General features: G+C 45.6%; 1 protein-coding gene across 1 annotated transcript in view; it reads left to right on the top strand.

The window, feature by feature from the left end:
• The window catches only part of ARMH3 (armadillo like helical domain containing 3), a 70,061-nt gene that overhangs the window by 16,632 nt on the left and 28,813 nt on the right, over positions 1–24,616 (top strand). Inside the window, exons 2-11 of the mRNA XM_073684933.1 lie at positions 774–886; positions 11,320–11,376; positions 11,504–11,650; positions 12,879–12,986; positions 13,743–13,835; positions 15,754–15,828; positions 16,688–16,774; positions 18,602–18,658; positions 18,740–18,783; positions 22,835–22,895. Of these exons, the coding sequence (XP_073541034.1) occupies positions 785–886; positions 11,320–11,376; positions 11,504–11,650; positions 12,879–12,986; positions 13,743–13,835; positions 15,754–15,828; positions 16,688–16,774; positions 18,602–18,658; positions 18,740–18,783; positions 22,835–22,895 (831 nt within the window). The 5' untranslated portion in view covers positions 774–784. The remainder of the gene's footprint in view (positions 1–773; positions 887–11,319; positions 11,377–11,503; positions 11,651–12,878; positions 12,987–13,742; positions 13,836–15,753; positions 15,829–16,687; positions 16,775–18,601; positions 18,659–18,739; positions 18,784–22,834; positions 22,896–24,616) is intronic.

Raw genomic sequence — 24,616 nt, 5'->3', positions numbered from 1 at the left:
TTTTACATTTTTCACTCTTTGTTTCATTACAGCCATTTGGTAAATTCTAAAAAGTTCATTTTTTTCTCATTAAAGTACACTCTGCACCCCATCTAGACTGAAAAAAAACAGAAATGAAGAAATTGTTGCCAATTTATTAAAAAAGAAAAACCGAAATATCACATGGTCATAAGTATTCAGACCCTTTGCTCAGACACTCATATCTAAGTCACACGCTGTCCACCAACATTCACTATCCAACCTGACGGAACTGGTTTAGCAGTGTATCTAATCCTATAATGTATGATACTGTAGGTTGAGATGGTATATCTAAGCCTGCGTGTAATACTTTCTACTCAGCAGTGTATCTAATCCTTTTGCGTGTGATACTGGCTCCTGATCCAGCGTATCTAAGCGCATCACGTGTGGTACTGTCTGCTGAACCGTTTCATATAAACCTGTGTTTGATACTGTTTGCTGAGCCGGCGTGTCTAAGCCTGTCATGTGTGGTACTATCTGCTGAGATGCTGCATCTACACCTATATTGTGTTTTTCTACCTGATGAACGTCTTTTGCTTCCACGTCGGCCTGAAGGGTTAATCTGCAGTGTATATATATATAATAAGATAAGCAGGCTGCCCCACTCATAACAGCACGTGACAACGGGCAAAATGTGATAAAAGTAAAAGAACTATTCCTTATGCGATAAATCCGTCGTTGTCCCACTTGGTCTTTGTTTGATTGTCTGCAGCGTTGACGTCATATCGATTAATTCTTTTCCTTTATTTCTTCAGATGCTTAAACCATGGCGCAAGTAGAGAAGAAAGTCGGGCTCCTGCGAAAATCATCGGCCAACAAGAAGCCCTTGAAAGAGAAGGTAGTGCTGATGTACGACGAGATCTTTACGGTAAGAAGCTTTTTTTTATTATTATTTATAGTGAAGTGAACCCTTTAACCCCTTCCAGTAATCCCTGATCCTGGTTGTGTAACCCCTTAAATCCTGTCTCCAGTAGTATTCACAGCCTTACAGGCTTTTTCGCAGAGCAAGGGGCTCTTGTCTTAACCCCTTAACAACCGGGCGATTTTTTTTTTTTTTTTTTTTTTTCGTTTTAGATTTTTCCTCCTTTTTTTTTCCCAAGAGCCATAAGTTGTTTTTTTGTTTTTTTTCCATCAGCATAGCCATACAGGACTTGTTTTTATGAGGGACGAGTTGTACTTTTGAATGACACCATGCATTTTATCATGTGATGCAATGGAAAGCAGGAAAAAAAAATTCAAGTGCGTTGAAATTGAAAAAAAAAAAATGCAATTCCACAATTGTTTTTCTTTTAATTTACCAAGTTCACTATACCATAAAAATGACCTGGAAATATGATTCCCCAGGTCAGTATGAGTACTACCCAGATATTCAACATGTAGAGTTTTTTTTTTTTATTTAAGTGGTGAAAAAAAATGTGTAAATTTTAAAAAAAAAACAGAAAAAAACCAAACAGCTTTTGTCACCATTTTCTGAGCCCCGTAACGCTCTCATTTTTTGGGATCTGGGGCCGGCTCAGGGATTACTTTTTGCGCCCTGAACTGATGTTTTTATTGATAACATTTTGGGGCAGATGCAATGTTTTGATCACCCGTTATTGCATTTTATTACAATGTTGCGTCTGTCAAAGAAGACATAATTCTGGCGTTTTTGTTTTTTTTTGTTACACTGTTTACCGATCTGATTCATTTGTTTTATATTTTAATAGATCAGACTTTTACGATACCAAATATTTTTTTTTTGTTTTATTTTTAATGGGGCATAAAGCGGGGTGATTTGAACTTTTGTGTGTTTTTTTTTTTTTTTTTATCTTATTTTTAAAAATCTTTTTTTTTTTTTTTTACTTTTTACTGTATTTAACCCTTTCACTTCCCAAGCCTGTTTGCACCTTCATGACCAGTCCAAATTTGACAATTCTGACCACTGTCACTTTATGAGGTAATTACTCTGGAACGCTTCAACAGATCCCCCTGATTCTGAGATTGTTTTTTTCGTGACATATTGTACTTCATGTTATTGGTAAAATTTCTTCGATATCACTTGTGTTTATTTGTGAAAAAAAAACAGAAATTTGGAGAAAATTTGGAAAATTTTTGCAATTTTCAAACCTTGAATTGTTATGCCCTTAAATCAGAGAGATATGTCACACAAAATAGTTAATAAATAACATTTCCCACATGTCTACTTTACATCAGTACAATTTTTGAAAGATAATTTTTTTTTGTTATGAAGTTATAAGGGTTAAAAGTTGACCAGCAATTTTTAATTTTTCCAACAATATTTACAAACCCATTTTTTTAGGGAACACATCACATTTGAAGTCACTTTGAGGGGTCTACATGACAGAAAATATCCAAAAGTGACACCATTCTAAAAACTGCACCCCTCAAGGTGCTCAAAACCACATTCAAGAACTTTATTAACCCTTCAGGTGCTTCACATGAATTAATGGAATGTGGAAGGAAAAAATAATTTTTTTTTCACAAAAATGTTACTATAGACCCAATTTTTTTTTGTAGTTTCACAAGTTTTATAGGAGAAAATTGACCCAAAAATTTGTTGTGCAATTTCTCCTGAGCACGCCGATACCCCATATGTGGGGGAAAACCATTTGGGCACACGGCAGGGTTCAGAAGGGAAGGAGCGCCATTTGACTTTTTGAATGTAAAATTTGCTTAAATAATTAGCAGATGCCATGTTGCGTTTGGAGAGCCCCTGATGTGCCTAAACAGTGGAAATTCCTCCACAAGTGACACCGTTTTGGAAACTAGACCCCACAGAGAACTTATCTAAATGTGTGGTGAACACCTTGAACCCCCAGGTGCTTCACAGAAGTTTATAGCATTGAGCCATAAAAATAAAAGAAAAATCTAATTTTTCCCACAAAATGTATTTAGCCCCATATTTTTTCTTTTCACAAGGGTAAAATGAGAAAATGAACTCCAAAATTTGTTGTACAATTCCTCCTGAGTACACAGATACCCCTTATATAGGGGAAAACTACTGTTTGTGCACATGGCAGGGCTCGGGATAGAAGGAGTGATGTTTTGGAACGCAAACTTTGATGGAATGGTTTGCGGGTGTCATGTCAGGTTTGGGGAGCCCCTGTTGTGCCTAAACAGTGGAAAACCCCCACAAGTGACACTATTTTGTAAACTAGACCCCTCAAGGAATTTATTTAGATGTGTGGTGAACACCTTGAACCCACAGGTGCTTCACAGAATTTTACAACATTGATCTGTGAAAATGAAAAATATATATTTTCCCACAAAAAAGTTTTTAGCCCCAAATTTTTTTTATTTTCATGAGGCTAGCAGGAGAAAATGGACCCCAAAATTTGTTGTGCAATTTCTCCCGAGTACGCCGATACCGCATATGTGGTCAAAACTACTTTTGAGGCACAGTGCAAGCTCAGAAGAGAAGCAGCGCCATAATTGAGTTCAGATTTTGCTGGACTGGTTTGAGGGGGCCATGTCACATTGGCAGAGCCCCTGAGGTGCCAGAACAGGAGAACCCCCCCCATAAGAGACCCCATTTTACAAACTACACCTCCTAATGAATTCATCTAGGGGTGTAGTGATCATATTAATACCACAGGTGGGTCACAGAATTTTATACCATTGGGCAGATGAGAAAAAAATAATTACATTTTTAACACCAAAATTTAGTTTTAGCCCCAAATTTTACATATTTACACTGGGGAATTTATAGAAATAGCACCAAAATTTGTCCCACAATTTCTGCTGAATGTAGAAATACCCCATATGTGGCTGTACAGTACTGCTTAGCCACACGGTGAGACTCGGGAGGGACGGAGCACTATTTGGCTCCTGGAGCGCAGATTTTCCTAGAATAGTTTGCGAACTCCATATACAGAGCCCTGAAGTGCCAGAAGAACAGAATCCCCCCTCATGTGACTCAATTTAGTAAATTATACCCCTTTGGGAATTTATCTACAGGTTTAGTGACGATTTTGACTCCATGGGTATTTTTCTGAAGCAAGCAACAGTGGATATTGCTGAGTGAAAATTGCAAACTGACATTGTAGTGACCAGTATGCTGCAGTGACCAGTATGCTGCAGTGACCAGTATGCTGTAGTGACCAGTATGCTGTAGTGACCAGTATGCTGTAGTGACCAGTATGCTGCAGGGACCAGTATGCTGCAGGGACCAGTATGCTGCAGTGACCAGTATGCTGCAGTGACCAGTATGCTGCAGTGACCAGTATGCTGCAGTGACCAGTATGCTGCAGTGACCAGTATGCTGCAGGGACCAGTATGCTGCAGGGACCAGTATGCTGCAGGGACCAGTATGCTGCAGGGACCAGTATGCTGCAGGGACCAGTATGCTGCAGGGACCAGTATGCTGCAGGGACCAGTATGCTGCAGGGACCAGTATGCTGCAGGGACCAGTATGCTGCAGGGACCAGTATGCTGCAGGGACCAGTATGCTGCAGGGACCAGTATGCTGCAGGGACCAGTATGCTGCAGGGACCAGTATGCTGCAGGGACCAGTATGCTGCAGGGACCAGTATGCTGCAGGGACCAGTATGCTGCAGGGACCAGTATGCTGCAGGGACCAGTATGCTGCAGGGACCAGTACGCTGCAGGGACCAGTACGCTGCAGGGACCAGTACGCTGCAGGGACCAGTACGCTGCAGGGACCAGTACGCTGCAGGGACCAGTACGCTGCAGGGACCAGTACGCTGCAGAGACCAGTACGCTGCAGAGACCAGTACGTTGTAGGGACCAGTACATGCTTCTGGAGACATGCACACGTAAATTAGGCAGCCTCCCATCGCTACAGAAATGCCAAACATGTAGACACTAACTGTGGTTTAGGCACATTGGAGCTCAGAAGGGAGGGGGACATTTGGATTTGGGAGCGCAGAATTCGCTGGATTTCTTTTAGGGCGGCGAGGAGCCATTTTGCTTTTCCAGAGCCTTTGTACTACCAGTAATGTGGAAACCCCCTATATTTCCATAGATAAATGACAGACCTGATTGGAAACTTCTTTGTGGATTGATTTGAAGCTTTTGTTAGGAACATTTTACATAATGTTTAGGATCACATTTTTCCTGCACTCTACACTGAGCCTTATATCGGGGTTTCCATCTAAGGCCGGCGTCTCACTAGCGTATGGCATCCGATGCAATATTATAATGACTCTCAGCTCCTGCTCTGCTGCTCGCATGAGAGGATCGCAGCACAGCTGGGGAGGAGACGGAGAAATTAATTTCTCCATCTCCTCTGTTTCCGGCATTGGCGGGAATCGCACTGCACTCGGGTGATATCCGAGTGCAGTGCAATGTTTCACATGCACCCATAGACTTATATGGGTGGGTGCAATCACCGCATACTGCAATTGCTTTCGCATGCTGAACGAACCCTAAATCTCCGAGTGACGTTATTCAGATGAAACCCCTGAGAGATTCATTCAGTATAATGAGGCAGCAGAGTTACTCTGGACTCCGTCGGGCCTCTGTTCAGTGTTGTACTTCTTTTCAGAGGTGCACAAAACTGTGGCCGATAGCACTTCTATGCTCGCCTAAAAAGTCAAGCACCGTGGGATCACAGGCCAGATGGCGTCCACTGTGCCTCCATATGCCTCATTACAGGGAATCTTCCGCCGGGGATTCCGTCTGAACCACGTATTTCAGAGATTTACATGGAAACCCCGGTGTAAGCGCTCAGTGCGGAGCACAGGATAAATGTGAGCCGAACCTTACTGCGATCTTTGGGAGGCAAAATGAACAAATCAGCAACAGGTGAAGAATTGTTTTTATTTATTTTTTACGCCGTTCCTCGTGCGGTATAAGTGATTAGACGACCTTATTCTTCGGGTCGGTGCGATTACAGAGATACCAGATTTATATCGGGTTTTTATGATTGACAGCTGTCACACACTAAAAGACCCTTTTTATTGCAAAAACGAGTTTTTGCATCGCCATAGTTTGAGAGCTATAATTTTTCCATATTTCGGCCAACAGTCATGTGAGGGCTTGTTTATTGCTGGATGAGTTGACGTTTTTATTGGTACTATTTTTGGGCACGTTACATTTTTTGATCGCTTTCTATTCAGATTTTTGCGACGCAGAACAAAAACCAACCATACAGGATTTTTTTTTTATGTCGTTCCGCGTGTGGTAAAATTGATTCGTTATTCTTCGGGTCAGTACAATTACAGCGATACCACATATACATAGTTTTTTTAATGTTTTGGCGCTTTTACACAATAAAAACTATTTTATAGAAAAAAATAATTATTTTTGCAGCTCTTTATTCTGAGAGCTATAACTTTTTTATTTTTCGGCTGATGGAGCTGTATGGCGGCTTATTTTTTGCGGGACAAGGTGACGTTTTCAGCGGTACCATTTTTATTTCCATTCATCTTTTTGATTTGTGTTTTATTCCACTTTTTGTTTGGTGGTATCATGATAAAGTATTGTTTTTTACCTTGGTATTTTTTTTTTGTTTTTTTATGGTGTTCACTAAAGGGGTTAACTAGTGGGACAGTTTTATAGGTCGGGTCGTTCTGGACGCTGCAATACCAAATATGTGTACTTTTTTTGTTTTTCATAAAAATATTTATTTATGGGTACAATATGTTTTATTAATTATTTTTTAAAATATTTTTACAATTTTTTTTTCACTTTTTCTTACATTTCCTACTTTGTCCCGCTATGGGACTTTTACTTTTTGCAGGCTGATTGCTTGTAAGGCATTGGAATGCAGGAGCATTATGCTTTACAAACTGTCAGCGCTTTGCTGACAAACAAACTTTCTACATCATGCTCTGAGCTTGGTGTAGCAAATTTGCTAGCTCTAGTGACCTGGATGTTGTCACGACGACATTGGGTCGCCATAGCAACGATCTGTTCACCCCCCCTCGCCCACGCGGGGGCGCCGATCCAAGGGCAGAGGGGCTTTGTCCCCCTGCCTGGCTCTCTAAACGCTATGATCAATTTCGATCACGGTATTTAGGGGGTTAAACCCGGTAGCGATCACAATCTCCTGGACGTATCCATATCTCCAAGGTTGGTAAGTACCTACCGACATGGACGTATGGATACGTCCAAGGTGGTGAAGGGGTTAATATATCCCTAGGGGACTTGAAGCTGCTATTGTCCGGTGGCTTGTGCTGCACATAGCAGGGTAGCAGCACTGCTATGTATAGAAGAAATAACGATTTCCTATGAACACTGGCCACAAGCCGGCGTTCATTGGAGTATAGTAATTACAGACACGGGGGTAATCAGCAGACCCCCCGGCTGTCATGACAACTCATCAGCGCCCCGCGATCACGTCACGGCCGCGCCAATGGGAGCATGAAATGACACGCGCCTCTGTTGCCGCGTGTTTAATGCCGCTGTCCGAGATTGACAGTGGGATTTAACAAGTTAACAGCCGCAAGCGGGGAACAGCACCACCCGCGACTGCAAGAGGCACATGATGGCTGATTAAATCAAAAACAGGGACATACATCATATGTTACGTCCTGTGTCGTGAAGGGGTTAATAATAATAAATATTGTAAAAAACCTTTAGAATTTCGCCATCACAATACCGACCCATAGAGCAAAGCACTGAGTAAATGCTGCTCCTTCTCTGATTCTCTTGACTTGGAATTTTGTTTTCCGTTTTTCAGTACATTATATGGTAAAATGATTAGTATCATACAAAACTACAACACATCCTGCAAAAAAAAGAAAACAAGCCCTCATGTGGCTACAGAGGAGGAAAAGTAAAATTATTGTTCTTGGAAAGTCTCCAAGGGGTTAATGATTAGCTGCGATTTCCTGTGGACCTCCGGACTTTTCTGCCGCTGCTCAGACTAATTTCTACTGGTCCACATTCCGACTCGCTTCATGTACATATGCAAATTCCAATTGTCAAAGGTATCCATGGCAACTATAACTTTGAGATCCTTTTGTTACCATGGTGTTACTTCATTATTACTATAACAAATAATGATAGGTTTGATGGAGCAGCGCCTTCATGATGAGCCGACTGGTTGGGTCTTCAAAAGTAGCATTGTTCTGTGCCAATACAATAATGAGGGTTGTTGTCCTGCATGTGATCCCGAGAATGGTCAAAGCTATTATTATATGTTATTATCAAACCACTAAATAAAGGAATTCAATATAGACAGGGATTGGTGATCTTCAGATGCTGAGGAACAACAACTCTCATCGTGGTGTAAAAACCTGTTCTGCACATAAATAGTCTCTAACTGGTGGCTTTCTGGTCTTTTTTTTTAGAAGCCCACCATAGCATTACTGTATATATTTGTCTCAGACCTCCTGTTCTTGTAAATCTAAAACCCCCAACATGCTGGGATATGTCATCTTCTGTGTGGTGTAGTATATAGAGGATGTGTCCCGTGTGGTGTAGTATATAGAGGATGTGTCCCGTGTGGGGTAGTATATAGAGGATGTGTCCCGTGTGGTGTAGTATATAGAGGATGTGTCAGCTCTCCTGTGTGGTGTAGTATATAGAGGATGTGTGGTGTAGTATATAGAGGATGTGTCCCGTGTGGTGTAGTATATAGAGGATGTGTCCCGTGTGGTGTAGTATATAGAGGATGTGTCCCGTGTGGTGTAGTATATAGAGGATGTGTCCCGTGTGGTGTAGTATATAGAGGATGTGTCCCGTGTGGTGTAGTATATAGAGGATGTGTCCCGTGTGGTGTAGTATATAGAGGATGTGTCCCGTGTGGTGTAGTATATAGAGGATGTGTCCCGTGTGGTGTAGTATATAGAGGATGTGTCCCGTGTGGTGTAGTATATAGAGGATGTGTCCCGTGTGGTGTAGTATATAGAGGATGTGTCCCGTGTGGTGTAGTATATAGAGGATGTGTCCCGTGTGGTGTAGTATATAGAGGATGTGTCCCGTGTGGTGTAGTATATAGAGGATGTGTCCCGTGTGGTGTAGTATATAGAGGATGTGTCCCGTGTGGGGTAGTATATAGAGGATGTGTCCCGTGTGGTGTAGTATATAGAGGATGTGTCCCGTGTGGTGTAGTATATAGAGGATGTGTCCCGTGTGGTATAGTATATAGAGGATGTGTCCCGTGTGGTGTAGTATATAGAGGATGTGTCCTGTGTGGTGTAGTATATAGAGGATGTGTCCCGTGTGGTGTAGTATATAGAGGATGTGTCCCGTGTGGTGTAGTATATAGAGGATGTGTCCCGTGTGGTGTAGTATATAGAGGATGTGTCCCGTGTGGTGTAGTATATAGAGGATGTGTCCCGTGTGGTGTAGTATATAGAGGATGTGTCCCGTGTGGTGTAGTATATAGAGGATGTGTCCCGTGTGGTGTAGTATATAGAGGATGTGCCCCGTGTGGTGTAGTATATAGAGGATGTGTCCCGTGTGGTGTAGTATATAGAGGATGTGTCCCGTGTGGTGTAGTATATAGAGGATGTGTCCCGTGTGGTGTAGTATATAGAGGATGTGTCCCGTGTGGGGTAGTATATAGAGGATGTGTCCCGTGTGGGGTAGTATATAGAGGATGTGTCCCGTGTGGTGTAGTATATAGAGGATGTGTCCCGTGTGGTGTAGTATATAGAGGATGTGTCCCGTGTGGTGTAGTATATAGAGGATGTGTCCCGTGTGGTGTAGTATATAGAGGATGTGTCCCGTGTGGTGTAGTATATAGAGGATGTGTCCCGTGTGGTGTAGTATATAGAGGATGTGTCCCGTGTGGTGTAGTATATAGAGGATGTGTCCCGTGTGGTGTAGTATATAGAGGATGTGTCCCGTGTGGTGTAGTATATAGAGGATGTGTCCCGTGTGGGGTAGTATATAGAGGATGTGTCCCGTGTGGTGTAGTATATAGAGGATGTGTCCCGTGTGGTGTAGTATATAGAGGATGTGTCCCGTGTGGTGTAGTATATAGAGGATGTGTCCCGTGTGGTGTAGTATATAGAGGATGTGTCCCGTGTGGTGTAGTATATAGAGGATGTGTCCCGTGTGGTGTAGTATATAGAGGATGTGTCCCGTGTGGTGTAGTATATAGAGGATGTGTCCCGTGTGGTGTAGTATATAGAGGATGTGTCCCGTGTGGTGTAGTATATAGAGGATGTGTCCCGTGTGGTGTAGTATATAGAGGATGTGTCCCGTGTGGTGTAGTATATAGAGGATGTGTCCCGTGTGGTGTAGTATATAGAGGATGTGTCCCGTGTGGTGTAGTATATAGAGGATGTGTCCCGTGTGGTGTAGTATATAGAGGATGTGTCCCGTGTGGTGCAGTATATAGAGGATGTGTCCCGTGTGGTGTAGTATATAGAGGATGTGTCCTGTGTGGTGTAGTATATAGAGGATGTGTCCCGTGTGGTGTAGTATATAGAGGATGGGTCCCGTGTGGTGTAGTATATAGAGGATGTGTCCCGTGTGGGGTAGTATATAGAGGATGTGTCCCGTGTGGTGTAGTATATAGAGGATGTGTCCCGTGTGGGGTAGTATATAGAGGATGTGTCTCGTGTGGTGTAGTATATAGAGGATGTGTCCCGTGTGGGGTAGTATATAGAGGATGTGTCCCATGTGGTGCAGTATATAGAGGATGTGTCTCGTGTGGTGTAGTATATAGAGGATGTGTCCCGTGTGGTATAGTATATAGAGGATGTGTCCCGTGTAGTATATAGAGGATGTGTCCCGTGTGGTGCAGTATATAGAGGATGTGTCCCGTGTGGTGTAGTATATAGAGGATGTGTCCCGTGTGGTGTAGTATATGGAGGATGTGTCCCGTGTGGTGTAGTATATAGAGGATGTGTCCCGTGTGGTGTAGTATATAGAGGATGTGTCCCGTGTGGTATAGTATATAGAGGATGTGTCCCGTGTAGTATATAGAGGATGTGTCCCGTGTGGTGCAGTATATAGAGGATGTGTCCCGTGCGGTGTAGTATATAGAGGATGTGTCCCGTGTGGTGTAGTATATAGCGGATGTGTCCCGTGTAGTATATAGAGGATGTGTCCCGTGTAGTATATAGAGGATGTGTCCCGTGTAGTATATAGAGGATGTGTCCTATGACACAGCCGCATTTATCTCTGGTATTTCCAGGCTCACACTCCCGTCTTCCCCCACAGTGCGTCTTCCCCCACAGTGCGTCTTCCCCCACAGTGCGTCTTCCCCCACAGTGCGCCATCTCTCAGCTCAGATGCAGGAAGTCTCACGCTGTCACATATTGAGACATGCCTTTCTTAAAGGGCCAGATCTAATATATCTAGATTAGACAGTAGTGAGTACAGCTCTGAAGTATAATACAGTCTATTGACCAATTTCACTTATTGCCTGTTTTGCAGAAAGATGATCCAACCAAATCCAACCCCCGATTTTGGGAGGAGCTCTTTCTTATGAAGGTAAAACATCCTGGATATGGAGTTGTGCTCCTGTCTCCTGTCTGTGGACAAGATCACAAGCCTTACAATATTCTGGCCTCGTCAAGATTGTGGCGTCTTTAACTCTTTGTAATTCTGCACTGACCAGGTGAATCTGGAATATCTGGAAGCCAAGTTAGAATCTCTGGATGGAGAGGAGCTAATGAAGATAAAGGATAACATGAACAGTCTGTTCCAGCATTGTATCCTGGCCCTGAAGGCCGAGCACCAGATACGAGTGGTCAACTCCTTACAGGTACTGTAACAGTATGTGGTGGTAGGAAGTAGTTCTGAATATGACCACTGCATTACTGGGATCAGTCACCATGATACTGGTGCATAAAACGAACACTGTTGCATCACCTGAACAGCTGCTGATTATGAAGTGGATTTGAGCTGTCTTGGTAAGATTTTTTATATAATTACAATCTCCATACCTCCTGTCATGGCGGTGAGAAGCAGGACTCACAGGCTTTCTTTATAAGTGGGTGTGAGAAGCAGGACTCACAGTCTTCCTCTGTGAGTGGGTGGGAGAAGCAGGACTCACAGGCTTTCTTTATAAGTGGGTGGGAGAAGCAGGACTCACATGCTTTGTCTATGAGTGGGCGGGGAAGCAGGATTCACAGGCTTTCTCTATGAGTGGGTGGTAAAAGCAGGACTCAGGCTTCATCTGTGAGTGGGTGGGAGAAGCAGGACTCACAGGCTTTCTCTATGAGTTAGTGGGAGACGCAGGACTCACAGGCTTCCTCTATGAGTGGGTGGGAGAAGCAGGACTCACAAGTTTTCTCTATGAGTCGGTGGGGGAAGCAGGACTCACAAGTTTTCTCTATGAGTCGGTGGGGGAAGCAGGACTCACAAGTTTTCTCTATGAGTCGGTGGGAGAAGCTGGACTCACAAGTTTTCTCTATGAGTGGGTGGGAGAAGCTGGACTCACAAGTTTTCTCTATGAGTCTGTGGGGGAAGCAGGACTCACAAGTTTTCTCTATGAGTGGGTGGGAGAAGCTGGACTCACAAGTTTTCTCTATGAGTGGGTGGGAGAAGCTGGACTCACAAGTTTTCTCTATGAGTGGGTGGGAGAAGCAGGACTCACAGGCTTTCTCTATGAGTTAGTGGGAGACGCAGGACTCACAGGCTTCCTCTATGAGTGGGTGGGGGAAGCAGGACTCACAAGTTTTCTCTATGAGTCGGTGGGAGAAGCTGGACTCACAAGTTTTCTCTATGAGTGGGTGGGGGAAGCAGGACTCACAAGTTTTCTCTATGAGTGGGTGGGAGAAGCTGGACTCACAAGTTTTCTCTATGAGTCGGTGGAGGAAGCAGGACTCACGGGCTTTCTCTATGAGTGGGCGGGAGGAGCAGGACTCACAGTCTTTCTCTTCCCCACACATCAGACATTTATATCACATGAAATCCATGTAATATTTCCCTAGAAGACCTTTTTTGGGTCTGGTTTCGGTTGACGTGAAGTCTTTCCATTGTTTCTCTAGACGCTGTGCGCACTCATCCGTGGAGTCCATCAGAAGAACAAGCCGACATCTGGCTTTGATATTATTAACCTGCTGATGGGCTTTGACAAGGCCGAGCTTCGTATGAAGGTGAGAGGGGGGAAGGGACCCTTAAATATGAGATCAACTCGTATATTTTATACTGTAGTTTTTCTCTGTGGCCGTGCTGAAGTTACAGGAGAAAACAACCCACTTACACCGTTCCTAGGGGCACCCGGCCTGGCACACAATGGCACTGCCCCTGCTCCCCTGCGGTCATTCAGTAATATTTAGGTTTATGAACTCCATTATAAATCACTTCTCATTAGGGTCCACTTCTTTCTCTTATGGGCGGGCAGACGACCTGATCGGGCTGTAGACCCTCATTGTGCATTTACAGTGGAGCAGGTTTAAAGCCCAGGACTATATACTGTAGATTTAAGGAGCACCGTCTTAACAATTCAAGGAATTTGTAAGATCTCAAAAAGGTTCAGGGTATATTTCCAGAAATGGTGCCACCCTCCTCCAATGGCCATGTCTGGTACTGCAACATTTAAAAGAACTGGGACTGAGTAGGAATACCAGACACGGTCCATGGGCCAGGATGGCGCTGCTTCTGTACTGAATGGGACAAGTGCATGAATCCTGCCAATCACCTGCTCATCCCAGAAGGTGTCGGCAGATCTGACATCACCGATCCCAGGAGTGAGTGAACAGGATTAACCCTATATCTTGTAAAGTTCCTTTAGCACAAAGTCTGCTTCTAATTGTTTGATCAGATGTATTTCTGAATAGCATAATAGTAATAGCAATAAATATTCTAATTAAACCATACGATTGTAACGCTTGAGCGATGGTTTCCCACAGAATCTGATGGAAAGTCTGGATATCCTGCTGTGCGGCGAGGGCTCCGAAAGCCTGAAGAGTCTCTGCCTGAAGCTGCTCCTCTGCTTGGTCACTGTGAGTAATGTCATAGCGAGACCATGGCGGCCATGTGCAAGCTGCTAAAGAGCGCCAGGCTTGGCTGATCCTCTGGGTTGTACTTTATTTAGGACTGAAGTTGCAGATCATGAGATAGGCAAGCCTACAACTGACAAGCCTACAACCTGCAGTAACCACCGCCCCTCCATATTACTGCATGACCTCCTCTACCCTCACCTACTGTATCCTCACCAATTCCTTGTAGACTGTGAGCCCTCGCTGGCAGGGTCCTCGCTCCTCCTGTAACAGTCGCTGACTTGTTTTGTTAAGGTTATGTAAATGTTTTTGCTATGTATATCCCTACCACATGTAAAGCGCCATGGAATAAATGGCTCTATAAAAATAAATAATAATAGGGATATTAAGAGAGGGACCAAATCTTGCACCCTCAGCACTAGACCTGGATATAAAGAAGCAATACTTCCTCCACTAATCCCCCTCCTCCTCTACCAATTCCCCTCTTCCTCCCCAACCAAACCCCCCATCTCCTCTACCAACCCCCCTTCTCTACCAATCCCCCTTCCCCTCCTCTACCAGTCTCCCTCCTCCACCAATCCCCCCTCCTCCTCTACCAATCCCCCTACCCCTCCTTCACCAATCCCCCTCCTTTACCAATCCACCTCTGCCTTCTCTAGCAATCTCCCTCCCCCTCCTTCACCAATCCCCCTTCTCATCTACCAATCCCCATCCTCCTCCACCAATCCCCCACCTCCCCTACCAAGCCCCTTCCCTCTCCTTCACCAATCCCCCTCCTCTACCAACCCCCCCTCCTCCTCCTCTACCAATCCCCCTACTCATCTACCAATCCCCCTCTTCTACCAATCCCCCTCCTCTTCCACCAATCCCCCTCCTCTTCCACCAATCCCCCTCCTCTTCCACCAATCCCCTTCCTCTTCCACCAATCCCCCTCCTCTTCCACCAATCCCCCTCCTCTTCCACCAATCCCCCTCCTCTTCCACCAATCCCCCTCCTCTTTCACCAATCCCCCTCCTCTTTCACCAGTCCCCCTCCTCTTTCACCAATCCCCCTCCTCTTTCACCAATCCCCCTCCTCTTTCACCAATCCCCCTCCTCTTTCACCAATCCCCCTCCTCTTCCACCAATCCCCCTCCTCTTCCACCAATCCCCCTCCTCTTCCACCAATCCCCCTCCTCTTCCACCAATCCCCCTCCTCTTCCACCAATCCCCCTCCTCTTCCACCAATCCCCCTCCTCTTCCACCAATCCCCCTCCTCCTCTACCAACCCCCCTCCCCCTCCTTCACCAATCCCCCTCCACCAATTCCCCCTCCTCTACCAATCCCCCTACTCCTCTACCAATCCCCTCCTCCTTTACAAGTACCCCTCCTCTACCAATTCACCTCTACCAGTCCCCCTTCTTTACCAATCCCCCTCCTCCTCTACCCATCCCCCTCCATCAGTCCTCCTCCTCTAATACACCATCTTGCAGCTACAAGTCTGGCGCCCAAAGCCGAGTACTAAATGTGCGTCAATGAAGGTTGTATATAGATACTGCTGTCCTTGCTTCTTCCTGGCGATCACACGATCGCCTGTGTAATAGCCTGATGTGTAATTAGGCCCAGAGTGGCCCTGATAATGGCCGATATCCATCAGTGCTACTTATCCCTGTAACTGGGGCTGCTATGAAAGACCAGGTTATAGTGGAGATATGGAGCGTAACAATAAATGATAAATCTTCTCCACCAATACGTTTCTCTTCTTGGAAAAGACAACTGGCAAAGAATAATACAGCGATTATAATATCAAAAATAAAAAAACAAACAGATTACAAACAGCAAGTTCTGATGCAATTCCACTAATGAGGTCACTGCTATATTATTATTATTATCATTATTATTATATTATATTATATTATGACGTTTCCCTTCCTGTGTTTCAGGTCACTGATAACATCAGCCAGAACACCATTTTGGAATACGTCATGATCAATAGTATATTTGAAGCAATCTTACAGGTACATTCTCGTGTGTACAGTAATGTTGTCTGCTGTGTTTTCCTCAGCTCTGTGCTGCGTGCTGCCGGCTACATATATCACAGTTTTGTCATATGTCAATAACTTCATCAAGATCTCTGCAGATGGACTTGTAACCTTGAGATTGTTAACATTTTTCAACAATTTTGGTTCTCAAGTCCTCAGACAGTTCTCTTCTCCTCTTTCTGTTCTCCATGCTTAGTGTGGCACACAGAGACACACAATGCAAAGTTTGAGTCAACTTCTCCCCTTTTTATCTGGTTTGAAAGTTTTTTACCCACAATTTTGGAAAGGTGCCAACAATTTTCTGACCCATTTTTGGAGTTTTTGTGAAATTATGTTCAATTTGCCTTTTTTTCCTCTTTTTTTTGTGTTGGTCCAATACACACAAAGTAAATAAACGTGTATAACAAAACATGTGGAATTGTAATAATTTTCTGGGAGAAATACTTGGGTGCCAACACTTTCGGCCATAACTGTATACCATCATACATTGTATTTTTCTTGGTTATCCATTCGTATTATAGGCTAGCTTTAGGAAAAGAAGGCCCATGTAGATGACGGGCAACTTGAATCTTTTTGCTCCCTATTATTTGTGGCCAGCAATTGCCAGAATCCAAATTTCATTTAACCCAACAGATCCTTATTTGGGGGGGAAGCCGCAGCGGCGGGTCTGTCGGTCGCTTATTCCCATGTGGTTTGAACCATTGCCCAGTACGGATGTTTATGAAGGGGCTTCGGCAAACTCCAATAATTCTTGTATTTCTATGTTCGGCCTCAGTTATTATATTATTTATTTCATACTTTTATGTTCTGATCCTTTTATTTCTTTCATTTTTAGATCCTGTCCCATCCTCCCAGCCGCCGGGAACATGGCTACGATGCTGTGGTGTTGCTGGCACTGCTAGTGAACTACAGAAAATACGAAGTGCGTGGTCTTCCCACCTCCTAGCTCTGTATAGAAGGGGCCGTTTCCTATGAATATAGCAGCAATGTATATCGCAGTCTTAGTCCAGGTCTCCTGAAGAGCTCACAGTCCGATTTTTGATGGGACCGGCCAACCATCTAATGTGTATGGGGGCCTCCAACTCTCTTGGGGGAGAGAACGTTTGGGCCGTTGGAACCTTGATGGCCGATCTTTTTGTTTTCAGTGGAGATAAGCTGCAGCCGGATGTGTTCGGCATCGGCGCCATTGTCTCTCCCCATGGAAAATACGTGAACGCTCAGGCGAGACAAGCAAGCATGTCTATGGGGCAGTCTAGAGAGAAAGCTGCTGCGCAACGAACACCAGGTTGACAGCTATCTCATGTGTGGTCAGATGTAGACTCGTTGCAGAAGTTACTGTCTGAGATAAGCGGCGCCTACGTTGTCTTTCCACCTTGTTCTGTTGTAATAACAGTGACTGAGAGTTATTGGGTGTCGGGTTGGGAGAATCCACCGCCAGTGACAGCCAAGTATATTTTTTTCATTAAATGGACTTTCCAATGGCAGATTAGTAAAATTTACCATAACTTTTGCACCATGACCCCCACCAATTCTGATGGCAAGGGTCCGATTACCGGGACCCCACCGATCCTGAGTAAGAGAATTCAAGCTCTGTGGCCCCCACCAATCCTGAGGATCCAAGCTTCAGTGCCCCCACTGATCCTGAGGGTGAGGGTTCGAGCTCCGGTATCCCCACTGATCCTGAGGGTGAGGGTCTGAGCTCCGGTATCCTCACTGATCCTGACGGTGAGGATCCGATCTCCGTGACTCCCACCAATCCTGAGGGTCTGACCTTCGGTGCCCCCACTGATCTCGAGGGTGAGGGTCCGAGCTCCGGTATCCCCACTGATCCTGGCCCCTCCACCGATCTTGAGGGTGAGGATCTGGGCTCCGTGACTCCCACTGATCCGGACAGTGAGGGTCCGAGCTCCAGGACCCTCCACCGATCCTGAGGTTGAGAATCTGAGCTCCGTGAATCCCACCGATCCTGAGTGAGAGGATCTGAGCTCCAGGACCCCCCATCGATCCTAAGAGAATAGGGTCTGAGCTCTGGGACTCCCCACTGATCCTGAGGGTGTGCATCTGTACCCTAGGACCCCCGACCAATCCTGAGGAAGAGGATCCGAGCTCCATGAACTCCCAACGATTCTGAGGGTGAGGGTCCGAACTCCGGTATCCCCACCGTTCCTTATAGTCAGGGTTCGAGCTCCAGGACCCCTCAACGATCCTGAGGGAGAGAATCTGAGCTCCAGGACCTCCTCCGATCCTGAGGGAGAGGATCTGAGCTCCAGGACCCCCTCCGATCCTGAGGGAGAGGATCCGAGCTCCAGGACCCCCTCCGATCCTGAGGGAGAGGATCCGAGCTCCAGGACCCCCTCCGATCCTGAGGGAGAGGATCCGAGCTCCAGGACCCCCTCCGATCCTGAGGGAGAGGATCCGAGCTCTGGTACCCCCTCCGATCCTGAGGGAGAGGATCCGAGCTCTGGTACCCCTACCGATCCTGAGGGTGAGGGTCTGCACTCCAGGACCCCCCACTGATCCCGAGAAGTAAGCAAGTGTCTGATTCCGCTACTGTGCAGAGAAGTGCAGCTTTATATTATCTGATTGGCCCGCTCTGCAGTTTGCTGCTTAGTGGGGTAAATTACGGTGAGGAGGCTGCAGCCCCCACTGATCATAAAGTGATGGTGTCTCCTACTAATAGTAATGTGCCCAGACATTATGGAAATAATTCACATTGGACAATAATCCATCGCCTTTCTTTCCCTCCCAGTCTGTAAACCCGTACATTGTGAAGTTGTCTATCGTGGATGACGAGGGGACATTGAATGTGAGTTTAACCCTATTATTTGTGCTGCTGAGGACCCTTACTGGCATGTATGGGAGTAATGCTGTTCTGCTCTCGTTCCAGGGCATGGGACTGGTCATCGCCCGGGCGTTATTTGAATACAACACGTACGTAGTCCGAAACGGGCCAGGTTTTATCTGTATCGTAAGTCTAAATCAGGAGGGGAAGGGTAAACAGTAGCACCCACTGGTGTGATAAATGCTCTTTATTAACCACTTCTCACCAGAGCCTGTTTTTGCCTTCGTGACCGGGCCAATTTTTTAAATTCTGACCACTGTCACTTTATGAAGCAATTACTCTGGAACGCTTCAGCGGATCCCCCTGATTCTGAGATTGTTTTTTCGTGACATATTGTACTTCATGATAGTGGTAAAATTTCTTTGATGTCACTTACGTTTATTTGTGAAAAAATCGTAAATTTGGCGAAAATTTTGAAAATTTTGCAATTTTCAAACTTTGAATTTTCATGCCCTTAAATCAGAGAGATATGTCACACAAAATAGTTAATAAATAACATTTCCCACATGTCTACTTTACATCAGCACAATTTTGGAACCAAAATTTTTTTTTGTTAGGGAGCTATAAGGGTTAAAAGTTGACCAGCGATTTCTCATTTTTCCAACAAAATTTACAAAAACATTTTTTTAGGGACCACATCTTATTTGAAGTCACTTTGAGAGGTCTTTATGACAGAAAATACCCAAAAGTGACACCATTCTAAAAACTGCACCCCTCAAGGTGCTCAAAACCACATTCAAGAACTTTATTAACCCTTCAGGTGCTTCACAGGAATTTTTGGAATGTGGAAGAAAAAAATTAACATTTAACTTTTTTTCACAAAAATGTTACTTTAGACCCAATTTTTTTTATTTTCACAGGGGTAACAGGAAAAAATGGACCCCAAAATTTTTTGTGCAATTTCTCTTGAGCACTCTGATACCCCATATGTGAGGGAAAACCACTGTTTGGGCGCACGGCAGGGCTCGGAAGAGAAGGAGCACCATTAGACTTTTTGAATGTAAAATTTGTCTGAATAATTAGCAGACGCCATGTTGCGTTTGGAGAGCCCCTGATGTGCCTAAACAGTGGAAACCCCCCACAAGTAACACCATTTTGGAAACTAGACCCCTCAGGGAACTTATCTAGATGTATGGTGAGCACCTTGAACCCAAGGTGCTTCACAGAAGTTTATAATAATCAGCTGTAAAAATAAAATTTTCACATTTTTCCCACAAAAACGTTTTTCATCCCTTAATTTTGCATTATCATAAGGGTAACAGGAGAAATTGCACCATGAAATTTGTTGTGCAATTTCTCCTGAGTACGACGATACCCCATATGTGGGGGAAAACCACTGCTTTGGTGTACGGCAGGGTTCAGAAGAGAAAGGAGCACTATGTTGGCTGGGATAGGTTGCAGACACCATGTCACATTTGAAGAGTCGCTGACATGCCGAAACAGCAGAAACCCCCACAAGTGACCCCATTTTGTAAACTACACCTCTCAAGGAATTCATCTAGGGAAGTAGTGAGTATTTTTTAATTTTTAAATTTATACCATTGGGCAGTGAAAAAAGCATAATTATATTTTTACCACAAAAAAATGTTTTACCCTCAGATTTTACATTTTCACACAGGGCAATGGGTAAAAATGGTGCCGAAATGTGTCACACAATTTCTTCTAAACGTGGCAATACCCCATATGTGGCTGTATCGTACCGCTCAGCCGTACGGCGAGATCTGGGGGGGACGGAGTGCTATTTGACAATTGGAGAGCAAATTATTGTAGAATAGGCATTTGGATTTGGGAGCACAAAATTTTCTGAATTTCTTTTGGGGGGCAAGGGCCATTTTGCTTTTCCAGAGCCTTTCTGCTACCAGTAACTTGGAAGTCCCTTATATTTTTAACAGATGACGGACCTGAGTTGGGACTAGCTTTGTTTGAGGACTGAGTTGAAGCTTTTATTGGGAACATTTTACGTAACATTCATCCGGCGCTCGAGGCTGAGCACTTACATCGGGGTTTCCATCTAAATTTCCAAGTGATGTAATTCAGATGAAACCCCTGCGGGATTCATTCACTGTAATGAGGCAGCAGAGTTACTCTGGACTCCGTCTGGCCTCTGTTTAGCGGTGTCCTTTTTTTCAGAAGTGCACAAAACTGTGGCCAACCGCACTTTTATGCACGCCTAAAACAAATGACACCGTGGGATCACAGGGCAGACGGCATCCACAGTGGCCTATATCTGCCTCATTACACGGAATCTTCCGTCATGGGTTCCGGCTGAATCACATATTTCAGAGATTTACACGGAAACTCTGGTGTAAGTGCTCAGCGCAGAGCGCAGGATAAATGTGAGCAGAGCCTTACTGCTATCTTTGGGAGACATAATAAACAAATCAGTAGCAGGTGAAGAATTGGTTTTATTTATTTTTTACGCCGTTCCTCGTGCGGTATTAGTGATGAGATTACTTTATTCTTCGGGTCGGTGCGATTACAGAGATACCAGATTTATATCGGGTTTTTATGACTGACAGCTGTCACACACTAAGAGAAGCTTTTTTTTTTTTTTTGCAAAATCTAGTTTTTGCATCGCCATATTTTGAGAGCTATAATTTTTCCATATTTCGGCCGACAGAGTCATGTGACGGCTTGTTTTTTGCGGGACGAGTTGACATTTTTATTGGTACCATTTTTGGGTACGTGACATTTTTTGATCGCTTTCTATTCCGTTTTTTGGGAGGTAAAATTAACAAAAACCAACAATTCAGGAATTGTTTTTTGAGTTTTTTTTTTATGCCGTTCTGCGTGTGGTAAAAGTGATCAGGCAGCGTTATTCTTTTGGTCAGTACGTTTACAGCGATACTACACGTACTGTATATTTTTTATGTTTTGGCGCTTTTACACAATAAAACAATTTTCTACAAAAAATATTTTTTTTGCATTGCTTTATTCTGAGAGGTATAACTTTTTTATTTTTCGGCTGATGGAGCTGTATGGCGGCTTGTTTTTTGCGGAACAAGATGACGTTTTCAGTGGTACCATTTTTATTTCCATTTTGCTTTTTGATCGCATTTTTATCCACTTTTTGTTTGGCGATATGAGGAAAAAGCATAGTTTTTTGCTCCGTTTTTTATTTATTTTTATTACAGTGTGCACAGAAGGAGTTAATTAGTGTGACAGTTTTATAGCTCGGGTTGTTTCGGACGCGGCAATACCAAATATGTGTACTTTTTTTATTTTTGCAAAAATATATGGATTTATCGGTTTAATATTTTATTTATTTATTTTAATTTATTTTGTATTTTTTTTTTAACAGTTTCAAAACATTTCTTTTAACTTTTTTTTACATTTTTACTTAGTCCCTGTATGGGACATTAATTTTTATTTTTCTGATCCCTGATCTCATGTAATGTAATAGACATATATTACATTACATGAGATCTTCACACAGTCAGTCTCCTGCCAGGCTACAGCTGCAGGCTGAGCCAGGCAGGACACCATATATGGCAGAGCTGGAGGCGGTCATGTGACCTCCAGCTGCCATAGCAACGTCAGGTCCTGAAAGGAATCAGGGGTCGTCGGAGAGGTAAGTGGACGACCCCCTCTCCTCCTGCTGTCTTCTATATAGAAGACAGCAAAGGGTTAACATCACTGGGACCTGATCTAATCAGGTCCCGATGATGTTCCCTGTCAGAGCTATCGCTCTGCACCGCTCCCACAGCGCTTGCAGGACCCTGGGGGTCCTGAGCGCTGCGAGACCACCCACCGTTCTTAAACGTCCGCGCTGCACAGAGCCCAGGCAGCGCGGACGTTTATCTACAGTGGGCGGTCGGGAAGCGGTTAAAGGGGTGCGTCTGGTCAGTTTTTTTTTTTTATGGTACTTTGGTTAGTTTGCATTATAACCAAAGTCAAAGACCCTCGCTGTGTTATAGGACTCTCGCCTGTGTTATAGAACCCTCCCATGATATAGGACCCTCGCCGTGTTATAGAAACCTCAGTGTGTTATAGGACTCTCGCCTATGTTCTAGGACCCTTCCCTGTGTTATAGGACCCTTGCTGTGTTATAGTACCCTCGCAGTGTTATGGGACCCTCACCCTGACACATGCTCCCTGTTACTTCACAGTCTTAGTGGTTTTTTTCTGTTCCCCTCTCAGGCAGTACAGGGACAAGGAGGAGGAGAACCAGACCGGCTTCTTCTCTGCATTGACAAATATGGTGCGTAACAGAAAACTCTTCTAATATAAATTAATAAGAACACGTCAATCGTCACAGAAAGGAAGACGGCCGCCATATCTGAAAAGGGAACCTGACGGCAGCTTTGTGCTGCCCGGACCATGCGGAGCGTGAATTGTCCTCCGTCTGCGTCATTTCCATACTTAGAAAAGCCAGGGTGATGTCTCCTGACCTCGCTGCCCTAGGCTGATGGGTGTGTCCATGTACACACATGGGTAGAGAGACCTGCCAGTGTAGAGGAGCGGGGCCAGGAGAAGCCGCTGGGGTCCTAGACCCATGGTCCCGGCCGCAGCCTTTCAGAGTGACACATAACGGAGCCGGGTTCCACGCTCACCACCCGGGGTTCTTACATCATGAATTTGCTGTCCGGAGGAGATACAGAATACAGGTGTCTTGTAAATTATTACAAGGGGATTTCCACTGCCTTTATTTATTTTACAAAGGGCCACAGTGTGCTCTGAAAGAAACCCCGTGCACTTGCTAAACTACTGGTGCTCCACCACTGCTCCTCAATGCTGCTGCCCCAGTGCCCCAACGCTCCTCCATACCTCTGCCTCAGTGCCTCGCCACTCCTCCATACCTCTGCCTCAGTGCCTCGCCACTCCTCCATACCTCTGCCTCAGTGCCTCGCCACTCCTCCATACCTCTGCCTCAGTGCCTCGCCACTCCTCCATACCTCTGCCTCAGTGCCTCGCCACTCCTCCATACCTCTGCCTCAGTGCCTCGCCACTCCTCCATACCTCTGCCTCAGTGCCTCGCCACTCCTCCATACCTCTGCCTCAGTGCCTCGCCACTCCTCCATACCTCTGCCTCAGTGCCTCGCCACTCCTCCATACCCCTGCCTCAGTGCCTCACCACTCCTCCACACCACTGCCTCAGTGCCCCGCCACTCCTCCACAGCACTGCCTCAGTGCCTCGCCACTCCTCCACACCACTGCCTCAGTGCCCCGCCACTCCTCCACACCACTGCCTCAGTGCCTCGCCACTCCTCCACACCACTGCCTCAGTGCCCCGCCACTCCTCCATACCTCTGCCTCAGTGCCTCGCCACTCCTCCACACCTCTGCCTCAGTGCCCCGCCACTCCTCCACACCACTGCCTCAGTGCCTCGCCACTCCTCCACACCACTGCCTCAGTGCCCCGCCACTCCTCCATACCTCTGCCTCAGTGCCTCGCCACTCCTCCACGCCATTGCCTCAGTGCCCCGCCACTCCTCCACACCACTGCCTCAGTGCCTCGCCACTCCTCCACACCACTGCCTCAGTGCCTCGCCACTCCTCCACACCACTGCCTCAGTGCCTCGCCACTCCTCCACACCACTGCCTCAGTGCCCCGCCACTCCTCCACACCACTGCCTCAGTGCCTCGCCACTCCTCCACACCATTGCCTCAGTGCCTCGCCACTCCTCCACACCACTGCCTCAGTGCCTCGCCACTCCTCCATACCACTGCCTCAGTGCACCGCCACTCCTCCACACCACTGCCTCAGTGCCCCACCACTCCTCCACGCCACTGCCTCAGTGCCCCGCCACTCCTCCACGCCACTGCCTCAGTGCCCCGCCACTCCTCCACGCCACTGCCTCAGTGCCCCGCCACTCCTCCACGCCACTGCCTCAGTGCTCCGCCACTCCTCCACGCCACTGCATCAGTGCCCCGCCACTCCTCCACGCCACTGCCTCAGTGCCCCGCCACTCCTCCACGCCAC

The sequence above is a fragment of the Phyllobates terribilis genome, unplaced genomic scaffold, assembly GCF_046119375.1.
Source record: "Phyllobates terribilis strain yellow unplaced genomic scaffold, ASM4611937v1 Scaffold_5__5_contigs__length_657084704, whole genome shotgun sequence".
Taxonomy (NCBI): domain Eukaryota; kingdom Metazoa; phylum Chordata; class Amphibia; order Anura; family Dendrobatidae; genus Phyllobates; species Phyllobates terribilis.
The sequence above is the reverse complement of the archived record's forward strand: the minus strand, read 5'-3'. Positions and strand labels throughout refer to the sequence as shown.